At 41.6% G+C, this 20,056-nt stretch overlaps 1 protein-coding gene across 4 annotated transcripts in view; it reads right to left on the reverse strand.

Annotated features, from left to right (window-relative positions):
• Positions 1 to 20,056, reverse strand: part of TTC7B (tetratricopeptide repeat domain 7B) — a 311,774-nt gene that overhangs the window by 240,767 nt on the left and 50,951 nt on the right. For all 4 annotated transcript variants that reach the window (XM_073349423.2, XM_073349422.2, XM_073349421.2 and 1 more), the window contains one exon: positions 13,657 to 13,787. In XM_073349423.2, the coding sequence (XP_073205524.1) occupies positions 13,657 to 13,787 (131 nt within the window). The remainder of the gene's footprint in view (positions 1 to 13,656; positions 13,788 to 20,056) is intronic.

A 20,056-nucleotide genomic window follows, 5' to 3' on the forward strand; every position in this document is an offset into this window, starting at 1 on the left:
ACAAAGGAAACGCCATGGATCTAATTTACCTCGATTTCAGTAAGGCATTTGATACGGTTCCACATGGGGAATTATTTAAATTGGAAAAGATGGGGATCAATATGAAAATTGAAAGATGGATAAGGAATTGGTTAAAGGGAAGACTACAACGGGTCCTACTGAAAAGTGAACTGTCACGCTGGAGGGAGGTTACTAGTGGAGTTCCTCAGGGATCAGTTTTGGGACCAATCTTATTTAATCTTTTTATTACTGACCTCAGCACAAAAAGTGGGAGTGTGCTAATAAAGTCTGTGGATGACATAAAGCTGGGAGGTATTGACAATACAGAGAAGGACTGGGATATCATACAGGAAGATCTGGATGACCTTGTAAACTGGAGTAATAGTAATAGGATGAAATTTAATACTCAAAAGTGCAAGGTCATGCATTTAGGGATTAACAACAAGAATTTTTGTTATAAGCTGGGGACTCATCAGTTGGAAGTAACAGAGGAGGAGAAGGACCTCAGAGTATTGGTTGATCACAGGATGACTATGAGCCACCAATGTGACATGGCCGTGAAAAAAGCTAATGTGGTCTTGGGATGCATCAGGCGAGGTATTTCCAGTAGAGATAAAGAGGTGTTAGTACCGTTATACAAGGCACTGATGAGACCTCATCTGGAATACTGTGTGCAGTTCTGGTCTCCCATGTTTCAGAAGGATGAATTCAAACTGGAACAGGTACAGAGAAGGGCTACTGGGATGATCTGAGGAATGGAAAACCTGTCTTATGAAAGGAGACTCAAAGAGCTTGGCTTATTTAGCCTAACCAAAAGAAGGCTGAGGGGAGATATGATTGCTTTCTATAAATATATCAGAGGGATAAATACCAGGGAGGGAGAGGAATTATTTAAGCTCAGTACCAACGTGGACACAAGAACAAATGGATATAAACTGGCCATCAGGAAGTTTAGACTTGAAATTAAATGAAGGTTTCTAATCATCAGAGGAGTGAAGTTCTGGAACAGCCTTCCAAGGGGAGCAGTGGGGGCAAAAGACACATCTGGCTTCAAGACTAAGCTTGATAAGTTTATGGAGGGGATGGAATTAATTGATCTTTGACAGTTAGCGGTAAAGATGCCCAATGGCCTATGATGGGATGTTAGATGGGGTGGGATCTGAGTTACTACAGAGTATTCTTTCCTGGATGTCTGGCTGGTGAGTCTTGCCCACATGCTCAGGGTTTAGCTGATTGCCATATTTGAGGTCAGGAAGGAATTTTCCTCCAGGGTAGATTGGCAGAGGCCCGGGGTGGGGGGGGGTAGCCTTCCTCTGCAGCGTTGGGCACGGGTCACTTGCTGGAGGATTCTCTGCATCTTGAAGTCTGTAAACCATGATTTGAGGACTTCAATAGCTCAGACATAGGTTAGGGGTTTATTACAGGAGTGGGTGGGTGAGATTCTGTGGCCTGCGGTGTGCAGGTCAAACTAGATGATCATAATGATCCCTTCTGACCTTAAAGTCTATGAGTCCTCCAAAACTTGATATCATCTGCAATCTTTGGAACTGTATTCTCTATGCCATTCTCCAAATAATTTATGAAGATAGTGAATAGAACCCAGGCCTTGCGGGATCTGTCCTTCCAGCCTGACTGTGAACCAGTAATAAAAGCTCTGAGTATGCTTTTCAAACCAGCTGTGCATCCATCTTATAGTAGGTTCATCTAGACTATATTTCTCTAGTTTGTTAATGAGAAGGTCACATGAGACAGTATCAAAAGCCCTACTGAAGTCAAGCTATATCACATGCACTGCTTCCCTCCATCCATAAGGCTTGTTACCCTGTTAAAGAAGCATATTAGGTTGGTTTGACATGACTTGTACTTGAAGAATCCAGGTTGATTGTTACTTATCTTATTATCTCCTAGGTCCTTAGATATTGATTATTTGCTCCATTAGCTTTCTGGGTAGCAAAGTTAAGGTGACTGGTCTACAACTTCCTGGGTTGTTCTTATTCCCCATTTTATAGATTGGTACTATTTTTGCTCTTTTCCAGTCCTCTGGGATCACTCCCGTCCTCCATGAGTTCTCAAAAATAATCTCAAATGGCTCAGATAACTCTTCAGCCAATTCCTTAAATATTCTAGGATGTATTTCATCAGGCCCTTCTAACTTAACGACATCTAACTCATATCAGTAATTTTTAACTGAGAACATTCACTTTAATGTTCCATTGTTGTTTGCAGTGTTGTTGTAGCCGTGTTGGTCCCAGGATAGTACAGAGACAAGGTGAAGTAATATCTGTTATTGGACCAAGTTCTGTTGGTGTAAGGGACAAGCTTTTGACCTATATAGAGCTCTTTTTCAGGAGCTCCATACAGCTTGATAGCTTCTCTCTTTCATCAACAGAAGTTGGTCCAATAAAATATATTAACACACCCACCTTGTGTCTCTAATGTTTACTTTAGACATGCCAGAAGTGCACCCTTCTGGCAATCTATTAGCAAGCTAGTACGAAGGCCTTCCTTATCTCTGTGTCAAATTTCAGCAACAAGAAGTCATAGAATCATAGACTATCAGGATTGGAAGGGACCTAAGGAGGTCATCTAATCCAACCCCCTGCTCAAAGCAGGACCAATCCCCAAGTAAATCATCAGTGCCAGGGCTTTGTCAAGCCTGACATACCCTATAAAGGAACTGTATGCGAGAGAAATATTACCTTAAGCATTTTACTGTTGAGTCTAAGTTCCTATAACGTACCTCACTACATTATAAGATGACTATTGTATCTAAGTTCCTATAATGTAGCTTGATGAAAGATGAGCAGCTTCTCAGCTACTTCTGAGGGTTTCTGAGAAAGTGATCTATTTCACTGCACATTGCAACCAGTTACAAAACTAAATTTGGCAAACATCCATTACATTATTAAGACTAATTTTTAACTATGGTTTCCTGTGGCTACTGAACTGATTCAACACACACTCCAAGGTTTCTTCATCACATACATTTTACAAGAACATGTAGTTTCTTATCTTAGAGAATACAGGGAGACAAAGAAAAGATTAAGGGAAGTACATATAATCTAAGTTCAAAGCAGAAAAGAAAACAAGTTCCTTATCAAAATGTATTTCAGGGAGAAAGGAAAACCAGGTCTCTCGGTTGGAATTGATAACAGGATAATTGGCAGTAGGATAAATGGCGTGATTCTGATCTCACTTTTGCTGGTTTTGCACTGATGTAACTCAAATGACTTTAGTGGTGGTGCTTCTGATTTATACCAGATGTAGATGGGATCAGAATCAGGCCCCCAAGATCTTTCATCTGTAGGAGCTGGTTCAGATACAGTGTGATTTAGTAATGACTTTCTAGATTCATAGAGTCTAAGACCAGAACAGACCACCACAATCATATAGTCTGACCACCTCCATACACAGGCCATAGATTTTTCCCTAGAAACTGGATTAAAGCATGTCTTTTTGAAAGATATCTAATCTCGTGAAAAAGACTCCAAGTGATGTTGAGTGCACCACCTTCCCTGATAAACCATAAATTAATTTCCTGAATGTTATGCATTTAAAATCTCAACCATTAATGTTCATTAACACACTTTTTATAGTAAGCTCTCTTATTCATTATTTATAACAAGGAAAAATACAAGAGAAAAATCCAGTTTAATTTCAACATGTGACATGCAATTAAAATATGGGCAACTAAAGAGACACATACCTTGGAACTTGCAGCTTGGTATTTAATTTAGCACTAAACTTTTAAGCATGTACCGGACTACATGTGAGCAGCATAAAGATCTTCAAACACTTAAAAATTATTTCTAAACCAATTTTCTTTAAAACATGTTAACAGCACTTGATATCATTGATGTCTAAGTCCATGATCAGTTTCAGGTTTTAAAAAGAAAGCATTTGGGAGCTTTTCAACACAAAATGGATCTGAATAATTTCTTCAATGCCTGAAAAACCTTTCACACACGCGCTGTAGGTATTTTGACATATTACTTCTGTGATTCATATAAGCCAATATAATAATACTTCTATTTCATCCTTGCTAAGCAGCTCTTTAATTCTGCTGAAGAAAACTGGTTTAAATTAATATTGCTATTAAAATAAAGATTAACATTTTTGCCTTGTTAAAGCAGTGCTACAAATGCTATCACCAGATTTTTTCAACTTGATGCTGGAAGCAATAATGGTTGTAGTGCACAGATGAACTGGGAGGAGTCATGTTACATGGTCTGACAGTGCATAACTTTTAGATTCACAGATTATATTGACCTCACTGCACTGACTAAGCAGTATTTACAGAGAATAACTGAAAAGGTAGCCAGCGAAAGCAGAAAATTTGGATTGAAGATCAGCACGGAGAAGACAAATTATGGCACTTGGAAAACAAAAGAAAGAGGTAAAGATCAAACTCAGAGACAAAGAACTACAAGTGGAAAAAACTGTTTACCTTGGAGGACTAATATCAAAGAATGGGAATAGTGAAGACAAAAAAAGAACAAATCAATCAGATTAGCTGCTACAGCATTTGGAAAGCTCTGAAATACCTGGAAGGCTCAAGACATTTAAATAAAAACAAAAATCAGTGTATATGAGACAACGGTCTTGGAAGTACTGCTATGTAGGTCAGAATGCTGGAGTAGGAGAAAAGCTGATGAATGAAAGATTTCGACTGCAGAAGTGAACTGGCTGATAGGAATACTGAGAGCGTCAAGACTGCAGAAGATTAAAAATGAAGAGATAAGAAAACAGCAAGGGCAAGAAATAATGCTGTTCCAGAAGATTCAAGGAAGACAACTTCAATGGTTTGAACACATGGCAACAATGGACTTGGAAAAGATACCATACATGGCGATACATACCAGAGTCCATGCAACTAGAAATGGAGGAAGACGGAGAATGTGTTGGATAGATGCGGTCAAGAATGACAGAACAAAAAGGTTAAAGATGAACAAAGCCATGAAGCTGATACAAGAAAGAAAGAGTTAACGGACTTCATTCAGCCCAATCATTGCTATTGAGTTGATGGATGGGAATCAAAGAAAAGAGAAGACAAGTGCTAAACTAAAATATGTAAATGGAAATTATGTAATTAACTTATTCATAAAATGTATGTGTGCGCTAATTTAGGGGACTACTCTGGTTTGTGCACCTGTCAAAAGGAAATTTACATAGTCAAATATACAATGTTTATTAATTATAAAGAACAGACCCAATATATACATGTTATTTAGCATTTTGTGGGGCTGTTGTAATTTCATAGATCTCTCTTCTTTTTTAAATTTTCAGTGAAGTGTTAAGTATTCCTATAAAGTGACAGACTACTGTGGGAACAGATGTTCTTTTCACTGAACAGAGAACACATGGCAGTAGGTGTGTAGACATTCCTTACATATTGCCTCACCAATATGCCTCATTTTTCACCAAGAAGAGTCACCCTTTAGGGTGGAAAGGGTATTCCAGTTTGATGACTGATAAATCCTGACACATTGTAAGACTGACAGTTAATGCCACTTCCAATATGGAAGTATGTCCACTAGGAACTGGACTGAGACTATTGGAAACCTTGGTGAAAATAGTCAAACAGACATTAAATGATGATAAATTCCAGACACTACCAACTGAGAATGGATTCAAACATTTTAGAGATAAATCCAATTACAAAAAGTGGTGGGTACATACCATTACTTAAAATCATCTCTAGCAAACCCTCTTTTAATAATTCATAATGTTTTTAATAGGAATCATTTCAATCAATATTATTGCTTTGGCTCTGCAGAAAAACTTACTATGGTAGCACGTAGCCTTTTCCCCTCTTGCAACAATGTCTACAGAAAATGAGTGCAATTAAAGTAGATATCTGATTATTATTGTCCATTAGATTTATTATGGTAGGGGCCAACTGAGAAAGGAGCCCCACTGTACAGAGCGTTATACAAACAGGCTAACAGACAGAAAATCTTAGGATGGGTTTACTTAGGAGGGGATTTGCTAAACGGAAAGAAAGGAAGGTAGCGGGGACACTGATGGGAGGAAGGGGGACAAGGCAGTGGATAACAGGCAAGGGGAGAAGGAGAAGGGTGTGAAGGGCAAGTGTAGGCTGAAGTGAAGAGACAGATTTTTTTAATTCAGAAGCTCAAATCTTTACACAAATAAACAATGGTTATAACTGCAAGATTTCCCCCATATTTCAAAACTGGGAAACTGTGGCACAGAGAGGTACAGGGACTTGCCCCAGGTCACTGAGGAAATCTGGGAATAGAACTCAAATTTCCCAACTCTTGGTCCTGTGCTTCAACCTGCTTGCTCATGTTTTCTCTTCTACTAAGGAGGCTCTGAAATGCCAGCTTTGATTAAAAATTTTCAACACATTTTATTACTCAAACAAGGAAAAAGTGCTTTTCACCATATTAGTTCTGAGGTTATTGTGTTGATTAAATTCAGTTATGTACAGATGTCCCTTAGGTGAAAATCCAAGCAACATTTTAACTTCATAAAAATCATATAACATAGCAATGGACCAAAACAACCAATCAATTCAGATTTGTCAAGCGCAAAGGACATCATGCAGCACACAATCAAAATTAACTGTATCTGAAGGTTTGTCAACAGGAAAGCAAAATCTCCATTAGGAAGAAAGAGAAGGCAATTGCTAAACAAATTGGTGCAGCCCCTTTCCGGTTTTAGGAAGTGTATTTGTAGTGTGTATTATGTAAGTCACATAGCTATAACCTTGACCTAGTGTTACTTCTAGAGACTCAGCACTCCCAAAACATCAAATGAAGAAGTGCTGATTAGTACATAAAATAATGTTACATTACTTTTCAACTGGCATGACCAAATAGATGAGTCATCAATAACAGTTTTGAATTCAAGCAAATAACGAGAATTTCCATTCTGACACTGCCTATGCAGCATAAAGAAGGTACGGTTTGTTAGTTACTGCACACAGAGTGGATAGCTTCATGTGACAAAGAAAGGCACCATATGGGGAGTTATTAATTTGTAGTTCTAAAATATCTTTTAGTAATACAAAAGTACTATAGCACTACTATGAGCTCTTTCTGGGTTAGACAACTATTTACTTTTGAAATGCTGAAGCTATTCCTGGGGCAAGTTAAACAGATGTTTAGGTAAAGAGTATATGGCACTTTTAATTCCAAATTTGTAATGTAACATTTACACAGAACTCTGTATGCTTTGTGTTCTTCATCAACAAGACTGCAGGAAACATTCGGCACAAAAATAAGTTTAAGCTTTTCTTTTTCTTTCACCTTTCCCAGTATGTGAAATCCTGTGGCAAGTTCCCATTTACTAACCAGTGGTATTTCACTGATGCCTTTAGTCCCTAGCATAAAAGAAATTTTTTTTTAAATGAAAGTTAATATATATCCTGGAATTTTTCATTTCAGCTTTGCAGTTCACCTTTAAATGACATCCTTCACGTCCTATTGATTATATATGAAGAAGTTACAGACCTGGTCATGTGGCTGGACACTGACCAGACTACTGTGTTTTGATCCCAATCCTGGACCTGTGTAATCTTAAGATTCCCTTGGTCTGAGCAGGTTCCAGTAATCTCTCTTCTTTAGCCTCTCTGGCACACATTCTGGGTATAGCTCTTCTGTTACCCCTTCTGGAAGTGGGATGTCCTGGTAAAGGTGTCCTAGGGCCCCCAGAACCAGTGCTGACTACACACACCCCAAGACACCCCAGTGGCTTATGCACACACTCTCTCATAACTCCAACTTTCTTGGCATTCTGGTTTATAGTTGTCCCCTAAGGGACATCTCACAGCTGAAGCACAAAGACTTTGCAAAAGGATTTCTAAACACCATCACACTTTACTTTAGACAGCAGAAGAGACAGAGATCTAGGCAAACAATAAAATATCTGTAGGCTACTCCTTGCCTCGCTTTCCTTACCAGTCTGGAATATATTTAGCAGAATACTCTGACTAAATTCTAAGGGAGTCTAGGATCCCTCCTCTCCAGCACATGGCTTCTCCCCAGGAACTTGGAATCTTGATCTCTGACCTCTGCAGTCACCATCCTTCTACCCTCTAAAATGGCCAATGAGAGAACCTTCCTTTTTTAATTTCCAGCCCTCGTTGTCAGATGATCCCTATGAAAGCCTCAACTCTCTCCAGTCAGATGATCAGTTGCCTGGTTACTAGCACACCTGGGAGGTTCTTCTGGGCAGTAGCCAGCTCACTAACATACGATGTCACCATTTGCATTTGCCATCAAGGTTTAATGACCCTCCGCTGTTAGTTCTTTGTCAACATCTCTTGATTTTCAGACTCAGATGGAGGTAAAAAGCAGACAGCAGAAAAGTCAGACCAGTCTTACAATCAACATGAAGTTTGTAGTTTAATATCGATGCATAATGAGTCCACATCAATCAGAATTCATGAACTGTACATAGATTCACCAAATCATTACAGAAGGTAACAGTAACATCAAGACTGGTACAGTGCTAATTTCTTGACGGTTTTGCTTGAGCAATGAAAGAAGAAACAAAACTTCTGTTAATGCAGCAAGACCTTGTGAAATTCAATAAACCAGTTTTATTGGTAACATTTTTGGCCTATCACCTACAACACTCTTTATCTGTAAACGGTGCACCAGAGAGACTATAGCTATGTAACCTTTGTAGAGAGTGACACTCAGTTACCTCTGAAGGCTTGTCTACACACAAGTTATACCATTTTAACTATACAGTAGAACCTCAGTTGCAAACACATTGGGAATGGAGGTTGTTCGTAACTTGTAATATTTGTAACTCTGAACAAAACATTATGTTTGTTCTTTTAAAAGTTTACAACTGAACATTGACTTAATACAGCTTTGAAACTTTACTATGCAGAAGAAAAATGCTGCTTTCCCTTTTTTTTTTTTTTTTTTTTTTTTAAGTAGTTTAAGTTTAACACAGCACTGTATTTGCTTTTTTCTTTCGTTTTTGGTCTCTGGTGCTGCCTGATTGTGTACTTCCGGTTCCAAATGAGGTGTGATTGACTGGTCAGTTCGTCACTCTGGGGGTCATAACTCTGAGGTTCTACTATACTAGAATAGTTAAAGTATTACAACCCTGCTAGTATAAGCAGTTATACCAGAATAAAGCACCTTTATACCAGTACAGCTTTTCCCATACAGGAAGGGGAATAAGCTATACCAATATACAGTACCTTTATCTCAGTATACCTGAATCCAAATTAGGAGTTCTACCAATATAACTACTTTGGTTAAAAAACAAAACAAAATCCATTAATTAAAGTAATTATACCAGTACAAACACTGTACATAGGCCTGGCCAAAGAGGTAAATCTTATAGAGGCTTTCCCAAACTCTGTATGCATGGCTGGTAAGAGACTTGCATTTTGTGCATCAGTCTGGAATATGCCCCTCACCCCAAGGCAAAACAGATACCAAGTATATTCCTCCATAATGGACACTATGGCATTGGAGGAGGGGCACATCTTGAAACTAACAGATTAGGAATTTGGCCAGTTTACTAAAGCCTACAACAGTGCAGAAAGGGTTCAACAGAGGTTTAGGAAAAACAAAGTGCCCAACAGAGCTAAAAATTCCTAACACTAACTATACTTGCATACAAAAATGGTAAATTTTTGCAAAAGTGAATTAAGAGAGGCAGGGATCCTGCCTTCCCAGAATGTCCAGCTTGATATCTATTGCATGCTGTTGGAACACAATCATTTGAGGTTGTGACCCTTAGATACACATTTAGGTAGGACAGCACAAAGACATAAGCAGGTTGTGCATAGGGCCCCAATGGAGAACTCTACACAAAAGTTCGTAAGAACATAAGAATGGTCATACTGGTTCAGATCGATGGTCCATCTAGCCCAGTATCCTGTCTTCTGGTATTGGACACTGCCAGACGTTTCAGAGGGAATTAATAGAAGAGGTAATTCTCAAGTAATCCATCCCCTGTTGTCCAGTCCCAGCTTGCGGCAATCATAGGCTAGGGACACCCAGAGTGTGGAGTTGAACCTCTGACCATCTTGGCTAACAGCCATTGATGGACCTATCCTCCAGGACCTTATCTAATTCTTTATTGAACCCAGTTATAATTTTGGCCTTCATAACATCTACTGGCAATGAGTTCCAAAGGTTTACTGTGCGTTGTGAGAAGAAGTACTTCCTTTCATTTGTTTTAAACTTGCTGCCTGTTAATTTAATTGGATGACCCCTGGTTCTTCTGTTATGTGAAGGAGTAAATATCCCTTCCTTATTCACTTTCTCCACACCATTCATGATTTTATAGACCTCTGTCATATCCCCCCATAGTCATCTCTTTTCCAAGCTGAAAAGTCACAGTCTTTATAATCTCTCCTCATATGGAAGCTGTTCCAATAATTTTTGTTGCCCTTCTCTGTACCTTTTCCAGGTACAATTTTTTTTTTTTTTGAGACAGGTAGATCAGAACTGCACACATTATTCAAGATGTGGGTCTACCATGGATTTATATAGTGACATTATGATATGACTGTCTTATTATCTATCCTTTTCCTAATGGCTCCTAACTTTGTTAGCTTTTTTTTTTTTTTGATTGCTGCTGCACATTCAGTGGACATTTTTAGAGAACTATCCACAATTCCAAGATCTCTGTCTTGAGTGGTAACAATTAAGTTAGATTCCATCATTTTGTATGTATAGTGGGGATTATGTTTTCCAATGTGCATTACTCTGAATTTATCAACACTGAATTTCATCTGCCATTTTGTTGCCCAGTAACCCAGTTTTGTGAGATTCCTTTGGAACTCTTCACAATCTGGTTTGGACTTAACTATCTTGAGTAATTTTGTATCATCTGCAAACTTTGCCACTTGACTGTTTACCCCTTTTTATGAATATGCTGAACAGTACTGACCCCAGTACAGATCCTTGGGGGACACTTCTATTTACCTCTCTCCATTCTGAAAACTGATAATTTATTCCTACACTTTGTTTCCTGTCTTTTAACCAGTTACTGATACATGAGAGGACTTTCCCTCTTATTCGATGACTGCTTACTTTGATAATAGTCTTTGGTGAGGGACCACGTCAAAGGCTTTCTGAAAGTCCAAGTACACTATATCACCCTTGTCCACATAACTGTTGACCCCCTCAAAGAATTCTAATAGTTTAGTGAGGTATGACCCCCCTTTACAAAAGCCATGTTGACTCTTCACCCAACAAATCACATTAATCTATGTGTCTGATAATTCTGTTCTTTACTATAGTTCCAACCAATTTGCCTGGTACTGAAGTTGGGTTTACTGGCCTGTAATTGCCAGCATCACTTTTGGAGCCTTTTTTAAAAATTGGCACCACATTAATTATACCACAGACATCAGTACAGAAGCTTATTTAAAGGATAGATTACATACCACTTAGTAGTTCTGCTATTTCATATTTGAATTCATTCAGAACTCGAGTGAACACCATCTGGTCCTGGTAACTTATTACTGATTAGTTTACCAATTTGTTCCAAACCCTCCTCTAATGACACCTAAATTTGGGACGGTTCCTCAGATTTGCCACCTAAAAAGAATGGCTCAGGTATGAGAATCTCCCTGACGTACTCTGCAGCGAAGACCAATGCAAACAATTTGTTTAGCTTCTCCACAATAGCCTTATCTTCCTTGATTGCTCCTTTAGCACCTTCATTGTCCAGTCGCCCCACTGACTCTTTTGCAGGCTTCCTGCTTCTGATGTACTTAAATTTTTTTGCTGTCTGTTTTTGAGTCTTTTGCTACTTGCTCTTCAAATGCTCTTTCAGCCTGCTTAATTATACTTTTACATTTGACTTGCCAGAGTTTATGCTCCTCTCTATTCTCCTCAGTAGGATTTGACTTCCAATTTTTAAAGGATGCCTTTTGGCCTCTAACTGCTTCTTTTACTTTGCTATTTAGCTATGTTGGCACTTTTTTGATCTTCTTACTAGGTTTTTTAATTTGGGGTATACATTTAATTTGAACCTCTAATATGGTGTTTTTAAAAAGTTTCCATGCAGCTTGCAAGCATTTTACTTTTGTGACTGTTCCTTTTAAATTTCCACATAACTAGCTTCCTCATTTTTGTGTAGTTCCCCTTTCTGAAGTTACTGCTACTGTAGTTGGCTTCTTTGGTATTCCCCCACAGACAAGGATTTTAAATTGAATTATATTACAGATACTATTACTGAGTGGTTCAGCTATGTGCATCACAGACTGTGGGATCCATGCAGGCGATGCTTGAAGAACATTCACTTATAATTAAAGAGTGCTGTATAAGCCTATTACATTTACTCAAAATGTGCTGGTGTCAAACACACATGAATTTACTTTAATATTTCCACTTGCTGTTTAATTTTTCCTTTGCTAAAAGCGATAACCCACACTCAAGTTCAGAGACTGGTAGAACTACATTACAAAAGAAAACTGCTATTTAAACAGAATTCTAATTGTTTAACAAATTAACCTAATTTATTGAAATCAAATCAAGGTACATTTACTAGTAAAATGTCAACAATTACCGCAAATAAATTATGATTTAACTTAACACCAGGGTCACAGATTTTTAGCAATGACCAAAGTTTATCTTGATTACATCTCAGCACAGTGAGTGTAGTATATCAGAAACACTGTTCTGATTCACTGCAGGCAGTAGTGCATCAGAAACACAGTTTGCTCTAAATTTATCACTGGTTAACGAATTCTATGTCTACACTAAGCCTCTGGAAGCATAACTTATGTCACTCAGGGGTGTGAATAAACCACCCCCCCAGAGCGACATAAGTTATACTGACATAAGTGCTCGTGTGCACAATGCTAAGTTGGTGGGAGAGCTTCTCCCACTGACACAGCTTCTGCCATTCGCAGAGGTAGTTTTATTATATCGACAGGAGAGCCTTCTCCCGCCAGTATGGAGTGTCTGCACCAGACACCCTGCAGCGGTGCAGCTACATCGGTACAGCTGCACCACTGTAAGTGTAAACATGCCCTTAATAATCTTACGCTTTTTCACTTGAAGAATTTTTCTGTCCTACATTATTAGGAAAAATAATAGTTACAAATAGAAAAATAGAAGTTACACGTATGTCTTTCATTGTCCCTGAATAATGTCTATAAAATGAAATGAACATATGATCTTCAAATGTTATTTTAGCTGTCCCACGGGCATGACATGCATCTTGCTGATAGGTACAACACTATTTTAGGATCTTTTCCACCAGCACACTTTATGGATTGGAAGGGAAATGAACAACTGTGGTGAAATCCTGGCTCCAACAAAGTCACTGGAAATTTTGCTATTGACCTCAACCGAGCCAGAATTTCACTTTTGATATTTACAGGCATGGGTTTATTTCATTCTTGTTGTTTTTTTAAACTAAACAAATAAACCCATTTGTAGAATCATGGGGACAACAAGGTTTTCTGTGTATCCTTTTCACCATCATGTCTATGAGAAAATAGAATCGGAACATTCTGTGTTGGTTGAATACCAAGTTATCTGATCACATTAATGAAAGATACACCGTGTAACCTAGTCTCTCTCAGTCCTCAGAAGGTTTCATGTGGAAACACTATAGGTGCTGCTGTTCAATGGATGACTGCAAGCTGTTGTGTAATAAATAAGATCAGTTGTTTCAACTGGTCAGATTATCCCATCTTACCCTTTCTATTTCCTGAAGGTACAGGAGGGCAATATCTCCAGCCTTCTCGTAGCACGTAATGATTTCTTGTTCACGGTCCGTGTGGAGGTTACTAGTTGAAGATGAAATTGGCAACTTCTCTAGACAAAGGCCTGAAAATAAAACACAGTTTTAAAAGAGTTAAAACAATAGTCCTTAGGTTAAAACAACAGTCCTGTTTGGGAACCATGCTAAGCTAGCCTCTGGCAACATTAGAGGAGGAGAACAACAAAAACGACTAAAGCATCGTGCTCCTGAACAGTATATAGCACCGAGACTACCACCCACACCTATTTCCCATTTACCATGGCCCCTTTAAGAACTCATTCATTTCTAGTTGCCTTCTCAGCCCCAAATCCTTTAATTCACTCTTCACCAAGATGTCACCAGAGTTGGTCACAAAAACAACTCAGAAGTCCCAAAACAAACACAAAGATGTCCAGTGGTTCCAGCTCCCCACAGCTGCCAGTTTCCTGGGCTTCCCTTTTCTTACTGCCAGGCCTCATGCTTCCAGCAGTCCCCAGCTACATCTCTCAATTCCACACTCCCTGTTGCCTTTTATATGAATCATCTGATTCCTCTCATGTGGGGTCATCCTGTAACGAGGACTGGCGAAGCCTCAGGCACACAACGGCAACCCACCCTATTACATACCCACCCCCACAACGCCTTCAGAACCATGCTGCTCTCTCCTGTGTCCCCTGGAAAAAAAACAACCCCTCTCTATTTCCCCCACTTTTCCTCTGTCACCAGCACCGTGATGTCCAGGTCCATACAGTTTCCAGCTCTCCGCCATCCTGAATTCACTAACCATGACATGCAGGCGATCTTGCCCCTCAAAGGCTACCTGGCGTTTATTAATTCACTGCTACCAGGTACCCTATGGAGGAGCTTGGGCTACCCCATTTCCCTTCTTATCCTATGGGTCATCATTTGGGTGCCTGTCACCTCTCAGAAGAGTACAGTCCAGCACGTACCACCTAAATGCTATGACAAGGTCTGGGTTCCTCCTTCCTCTATTCTGGACCCTACTTGGATTTCCCCTACATCCCAGACCAGCACCTGTCCCCCAAGACTCCTTTCTGTCTGGAGCAAATGCAGCTCTGAGGTTTGTTCATCCTCAGCTTCCTTTGTTTCACCGTTTCAGATACGAGGCCCGAAGCTTCTCCCTGATCTACAGAGTGGGTCAGAACCTCCAGCTCTACTGGTCCTCCTCCCAATATGGAGAGTTCACCAATCCCTGCTGGCAAAGTGTGTACTATGCTGCCCCTCTCTGGACTGCCTGGGATGCTAATTCCCAGTCCTGGTGAAAACTGTTCTTCCCTATTTTCCTCAAATTGTGGTCGTCCCGTCCCTTCCCCACTGCCGTACCAATCCATATGAGGGCAAGTCTTCTGCTTATGCCCTCTTCTCCCACACTGAAAACAAAGCTCTGGAGGTCTTATCCCTCCCCTCAGCAGAAATAGCCTCTTTGGAGGGGACCTTAACTACCTTGCCTGACAAAAATAGCAACCCACAAAGTCACACTCCGTGAGGGGGCAGCTTTTTCTGGATGTACCCCACTTGCCTGCAGCAGAAGCACACCACTGGTAACTCTAACATCACTCCTCTGAAACTTTGCCCCTTGGTGACAATAAGGGATTAGAAGCTGTTCTTTTATAGCATGATGGTCCAGGTTAGCCCCCACTCCTTCCCTCTGTTGACTTCTCTGCCCTTGGGGTAGCCTGGGTGCTGGCTTCCTGTCAATATCAGACTGCTGAGCTGGACCAACAGTGCCTATGGAACTGGGCCTCTTACAGAAACAGCTCTACCCTCAACTTCTGTTGGTAACCCAAACTCATCTAAGATGGCTGCTTTTAGATCAGGGTATGAGCTTGACAGGATATCATTCACGGCTCTATATGACACTTGGGACTCCCCTGTTAAAAAAAGGTGGTCTGGAAGCCTAGGTGGATTCTTCCCAACCAGCAACCCACTAAGAAGTGCAGAGAAACTTCCACATCATCTCCCAAACCTAAAATTCCCTCTAAGCTGCGCAGCCACACAGCAGGATATCAAGGACCATGCAGGCAGGAGAGGAGCCTCCTCCCCTGGCCCCAGTCCCGGAGCTGCCACAGCCAGGGAGAACTGCCTCTTCCCCCAGGACTCAGCTTCTGTGGCAAAAGTGGGCTAGGGGGAGTCCTCTCTCCCTGCCGCAGCTGTAGGGCAGCCTGCACCCCAAACCCCTCATCCCCAGCGCCCACACCCCCAGCCAAAGCCCTCACCCTCCGCACCCCAACCCCCTGCCTCAGCCCTGAGCCCCCTCCTGCATCCCAAACCCCTCATCCCTGGCCCCTCCCCAGTGCCCGCACCCCCAGCCAGAGCCATTGCAGCTCCTGCCACTGTTGTTGGAAGACAAACTGTACTTCCTGCAATTTCTGTTGGTTTTGTGCAGGAGGAGAATCTGAGTTTTCTACTGCTGCTTTGCTAACAGGAGGACAAACTCTTCCATCTTCTCCTTCTTTAGGTTGCTCCTTCTAGGACTACTTCCCTCCTTGGTAGCAGAGGGTTCAGAGATCCCGCTAACAACCTGGCATAACACCATGACTACGATCCTGATTCTATTTCCCCTTCAAGAACTCAGTTTCCAGTCCCTTTCTCAGACTAACATCCTTTAATTCCATCTTCACCAAGCTGGCAATAGAGTTTGTCACAAAAACAACTGAAAAGTCTCAAAACAAATGCAAAAGATTTCCCTCAGTTCCAGCTCCATACCCCCCTGTTTTCTGGGCTTCCCTTAGCTTACTGCCAGGCCTCATGCCTCTGGCAGTCCCAACTACTTCTCTCTGTTGCACACCCTGCAGCTTCCTGTTGCCTTTTCTACATGAAGCTCCTGATTCCTCTCAAGTGGGCTAATTTTGTAATGAGGGCTGGATTAGCCCCAGGCTCTCCAGCCCAAGTGCAAGCCACCCTGTTATAAGTATACTGTAGCATCTACTGCAGTAAATAACTCAGCAGAAGCAAGTTTCAGTATTTTTGTAAATATATGATGTATTGTCATAAATGAAGAGGGAAGGGTAACCACCTTTCTGTATACAGCGCTATAAAACCCCTCCTGGCCAGAGGCAAAATCCTTTCACCTGTAAACGGTTAAGAAGCTAAGGTAACCTTGCTGACACCTGACCCAAAATGGCCAATGAGGGGACAAGAGTCTTTCAAATCTGGAGTGGGGGGGGGGGAGGCTTTTGTCTGTCTGTCTTTGTCAGGAACAGATCAAGGATGCAAGCCTCCAACTCCTGTAACGTTAGTAAGTAAACTAGCTAGAAAATGCATTAGATTTTCTTTTGTTTTTTGGCTTGTAAATTCGCTGTGCTGGAGGGAATGTGTATTCCTGTTTTTGTGTCTTTTTGTAACTTAAGGTTTTGCCTAGAGGGATTCTCTATGTTTTGAATTGGATTACCCTGTAAGGTATTTACCATCCTGATTTTACAGAGGTGATTCTTTTACCTTTTCTTTAAATAAAATTCTTCTTTTAAGAACCTGATTGATTTTTCATTGTTCTTAAGATCCAAGGGTTTGGGTCTATGTTCACCTGTACCAATTGGTGAGGATATTATTATCAAGCCTTCCCCAGGAAAGGGGGTGTAGGGCTTGGGGGACTATTTTGGGGGAAGACGTCTCCAAGTGGGCTCTTTCCCTGTTCTTTGTTTAAATCGCTTGGTGGTGGCAGCGTATCAGGTTTCTAACCTAAGCTGGTTCCCAAGGCAAGAAAGGAATCTGTGCCTTGGGGATGTTTTAACCTAAGCTGGTAAGAATAAGCTTAGGGGGTCGTTCATGCAGGTCCCCACATCTGTAGTCTAGTGTTCAGAGTGGGGAAGGAACCTTGACATGGTGGCAGAACGGTGGGATCATTTTGAACCAGAAGCACAGCAGGATATTAAAAGGTTTTGTAAGAGGTGATTACAGCTGCAGACTCCTTCTTTGCCTGGGGACAGAGCAGCTCCATAAGAAAAGGATTTTTCTGTAGGCTGAGAACAGCTATTAGAGACAAAGGTATCAGGTTACAGCACAGCAAATTTTACAAGCCAGTTTTTTTTTTTTTCTTTCTAACTCTTGGGTATAGCTAGGTTATAAACAGAGAGGCTAAGATGATAAAAATCAGTGCCCAACAGAAACTGGATATAGCCAGACTGGAAGAAGAAGAGAAAGAAAAGGAACATCAGAGACTGGTCGAACTAAAATGACTTGATATGGAGGCAGCGAGAGAGGCAGAGAAAGCCCAGGAGACTGCCCGCCAGAGAGCTAAGGAGGCAGAGAAGGCTGCCCACCAGAGAGCTATGGAGGCAAAATTAAAACAAATGGAGGAGAGGGAAAAAGAGAGGAAGAATGCACTGGAGATAGAGAAGGCTAGGGCTCAGCAAAATATACCGGATAACCCTAACAATCCTTCCCCAACAATCCATAAACATGGACATAGTCATTCCCAGAATGATGAATCCAGTGATATTGCTGAATATTTTCTCACCTCTGAGAGACTGTGCACACTCCATAAAATTCCTGATGCTCACAAGATGACCACATTGGTCGCAAAATTCACTGGAAGAGCTCTGGACATATTCAATAAGATGCCTATTGATGAGATTCTAACTAGAATAAATTTAAGGATTTGGTTTTAAAACAATTTCAAGTTACACCTGAAACTCACAGAGTAAAATTTAGAGCCCTTCAGAGAGGATCTGGACTAAGTAATGTGGCTTATGTAAACCAGATGACAGATCTGTTTGGTAAATGGCTCAAAGGACAGGATGTAACCAGCTTTGGAGGAATGCGGGATTTGATGATACGGGAGCAATTCCTGAATATGTCCAAGGATGATATAAAACAGTTTTTATGGAATAAGAAAATAGACTCAGCAGGAAGTCTTGCTTCTTATGCTGATTAATACGAGCAGTCCCAGACTGCCAGAGAGGTGGGGCAAACCGGAACAAAACAGGTGGAGGGAGGGGAGATGAACAACCTTGGTCGCAGTTTGAGCAGATACCAGAAGGGACACCTTCAGATGACACCCTACTACCGGGGGCAGCCCAAGGCCCCAACTACACCCCAAGGAACACTCGAGACACCTTATCGTCCCACCACACTGTCACACAGTCAGCTGGGCAACGTTTTAAATGTAATGAGCTGGGGCATGTAAAGGCCACCTGCCCCTCAACAGATTACAGTTCATTACACCAGGGTCCCACCAAAGGTCCTCAGGTCCAGATGCCTCGCAGATACCCTCAGAGCGGAGGGAGACTGAGTGTGGGAGGGAAGAAGGTTACAGCATGGAGGGACATCGGAGCACAAGTGTCAGCTAGCCATGCTTCCTTAGTGGACCCCAATTTAATCGACCCAGAGGTCCAAGTGACGATTCAACCCTTCAAGTCAAACGCTTTTGACTTGCCTACAGCCAAGTTGCCTGTCCATTACAAGGGCTGGTCAGGAACGTGGACTTTTGCAGTCTATAATGATTATCCCATCCTCATCCTGTTGGGGAAGATTTGGCCAATCATGTGAAGCTAGCCAAGAGGGTGGAAATGGTCACCCGCAGCCAGGCTAAAGCAAGCTGTCACACCTAGCTCTCTTCCGGAGACTTCTACCAGGACCCAGTCAGAGGTGATGGAACTAGACCCCATGCCAACGTCTGCAATAGCAGTAGTGGATCCAGTCACAGAGATCCAGAAAGAGCCAGTCCCAGAACAGGCGGAACAACCAGCACCAGAACCATTGCCAGAACTGAATCCAGTACTTGCAACCCCAACACCAGAAGGCCCCACCAAACCTGCACTGGCAGCAGCAGATAACCCTACAGAAGAGGCTCAGCCGGAGCCTGAACCCCAACATAGTGAGAGCGGGTCTCAGTCAACAGAAACAGCCCCATCACCTGCATTGCTTCCAGAGGGACCAAGCCCAGGTCCACAATCCAATGAGGAATTGATGTCTCCAGAGTCAAGGGAACGGTTCCAGACTGAACAGGAAGCAGATGAAAGCCTCCAGAGAGCTTGGACTGTGGCACGGAGCAACCCACCGCCTCTCAGCTCTTCTAATCGATCCAGGTTTGTTGTAGAAGGAGGACTTTTATACAAGGAAACTCTTTCTGGTGGACACCAGGAAGACTGGCATCCTCAGAGACAGTTGGTAGTTCCAACTAAGTACCAGGTAAAGCTCTTGAGCTTAACCCACTATCATCCTAGTGGCCATGCTGGGGTGAACAGAACCAAAGACCATTTGGGAAAGTCTTTCCACCGGGAGGGAATGGGCAAGAATGTTTCTACCTATGTCCGGTTTTGTGAGGTGTGCCAAAGAGTGGGAAAACCCCAAGACCAGGTCAAAGGCCCTCTTCAGCCACTCCCCATCACTGAGG

This window comes from Lepidochelys kempii, chromosome 6 (assembly GCF_965140285.1).
Source record: "Lepidochelys kempii isolate rLepKem1 chromosome 6, rLepKem1.hap1, whole genome shotgun sequence".
NCBI classification, from domain to species: Eukaryota; Metazoa; Chordata; order Testudines; family Cheloniidae; genus Lepidochelys; species Lepidochelys kempii.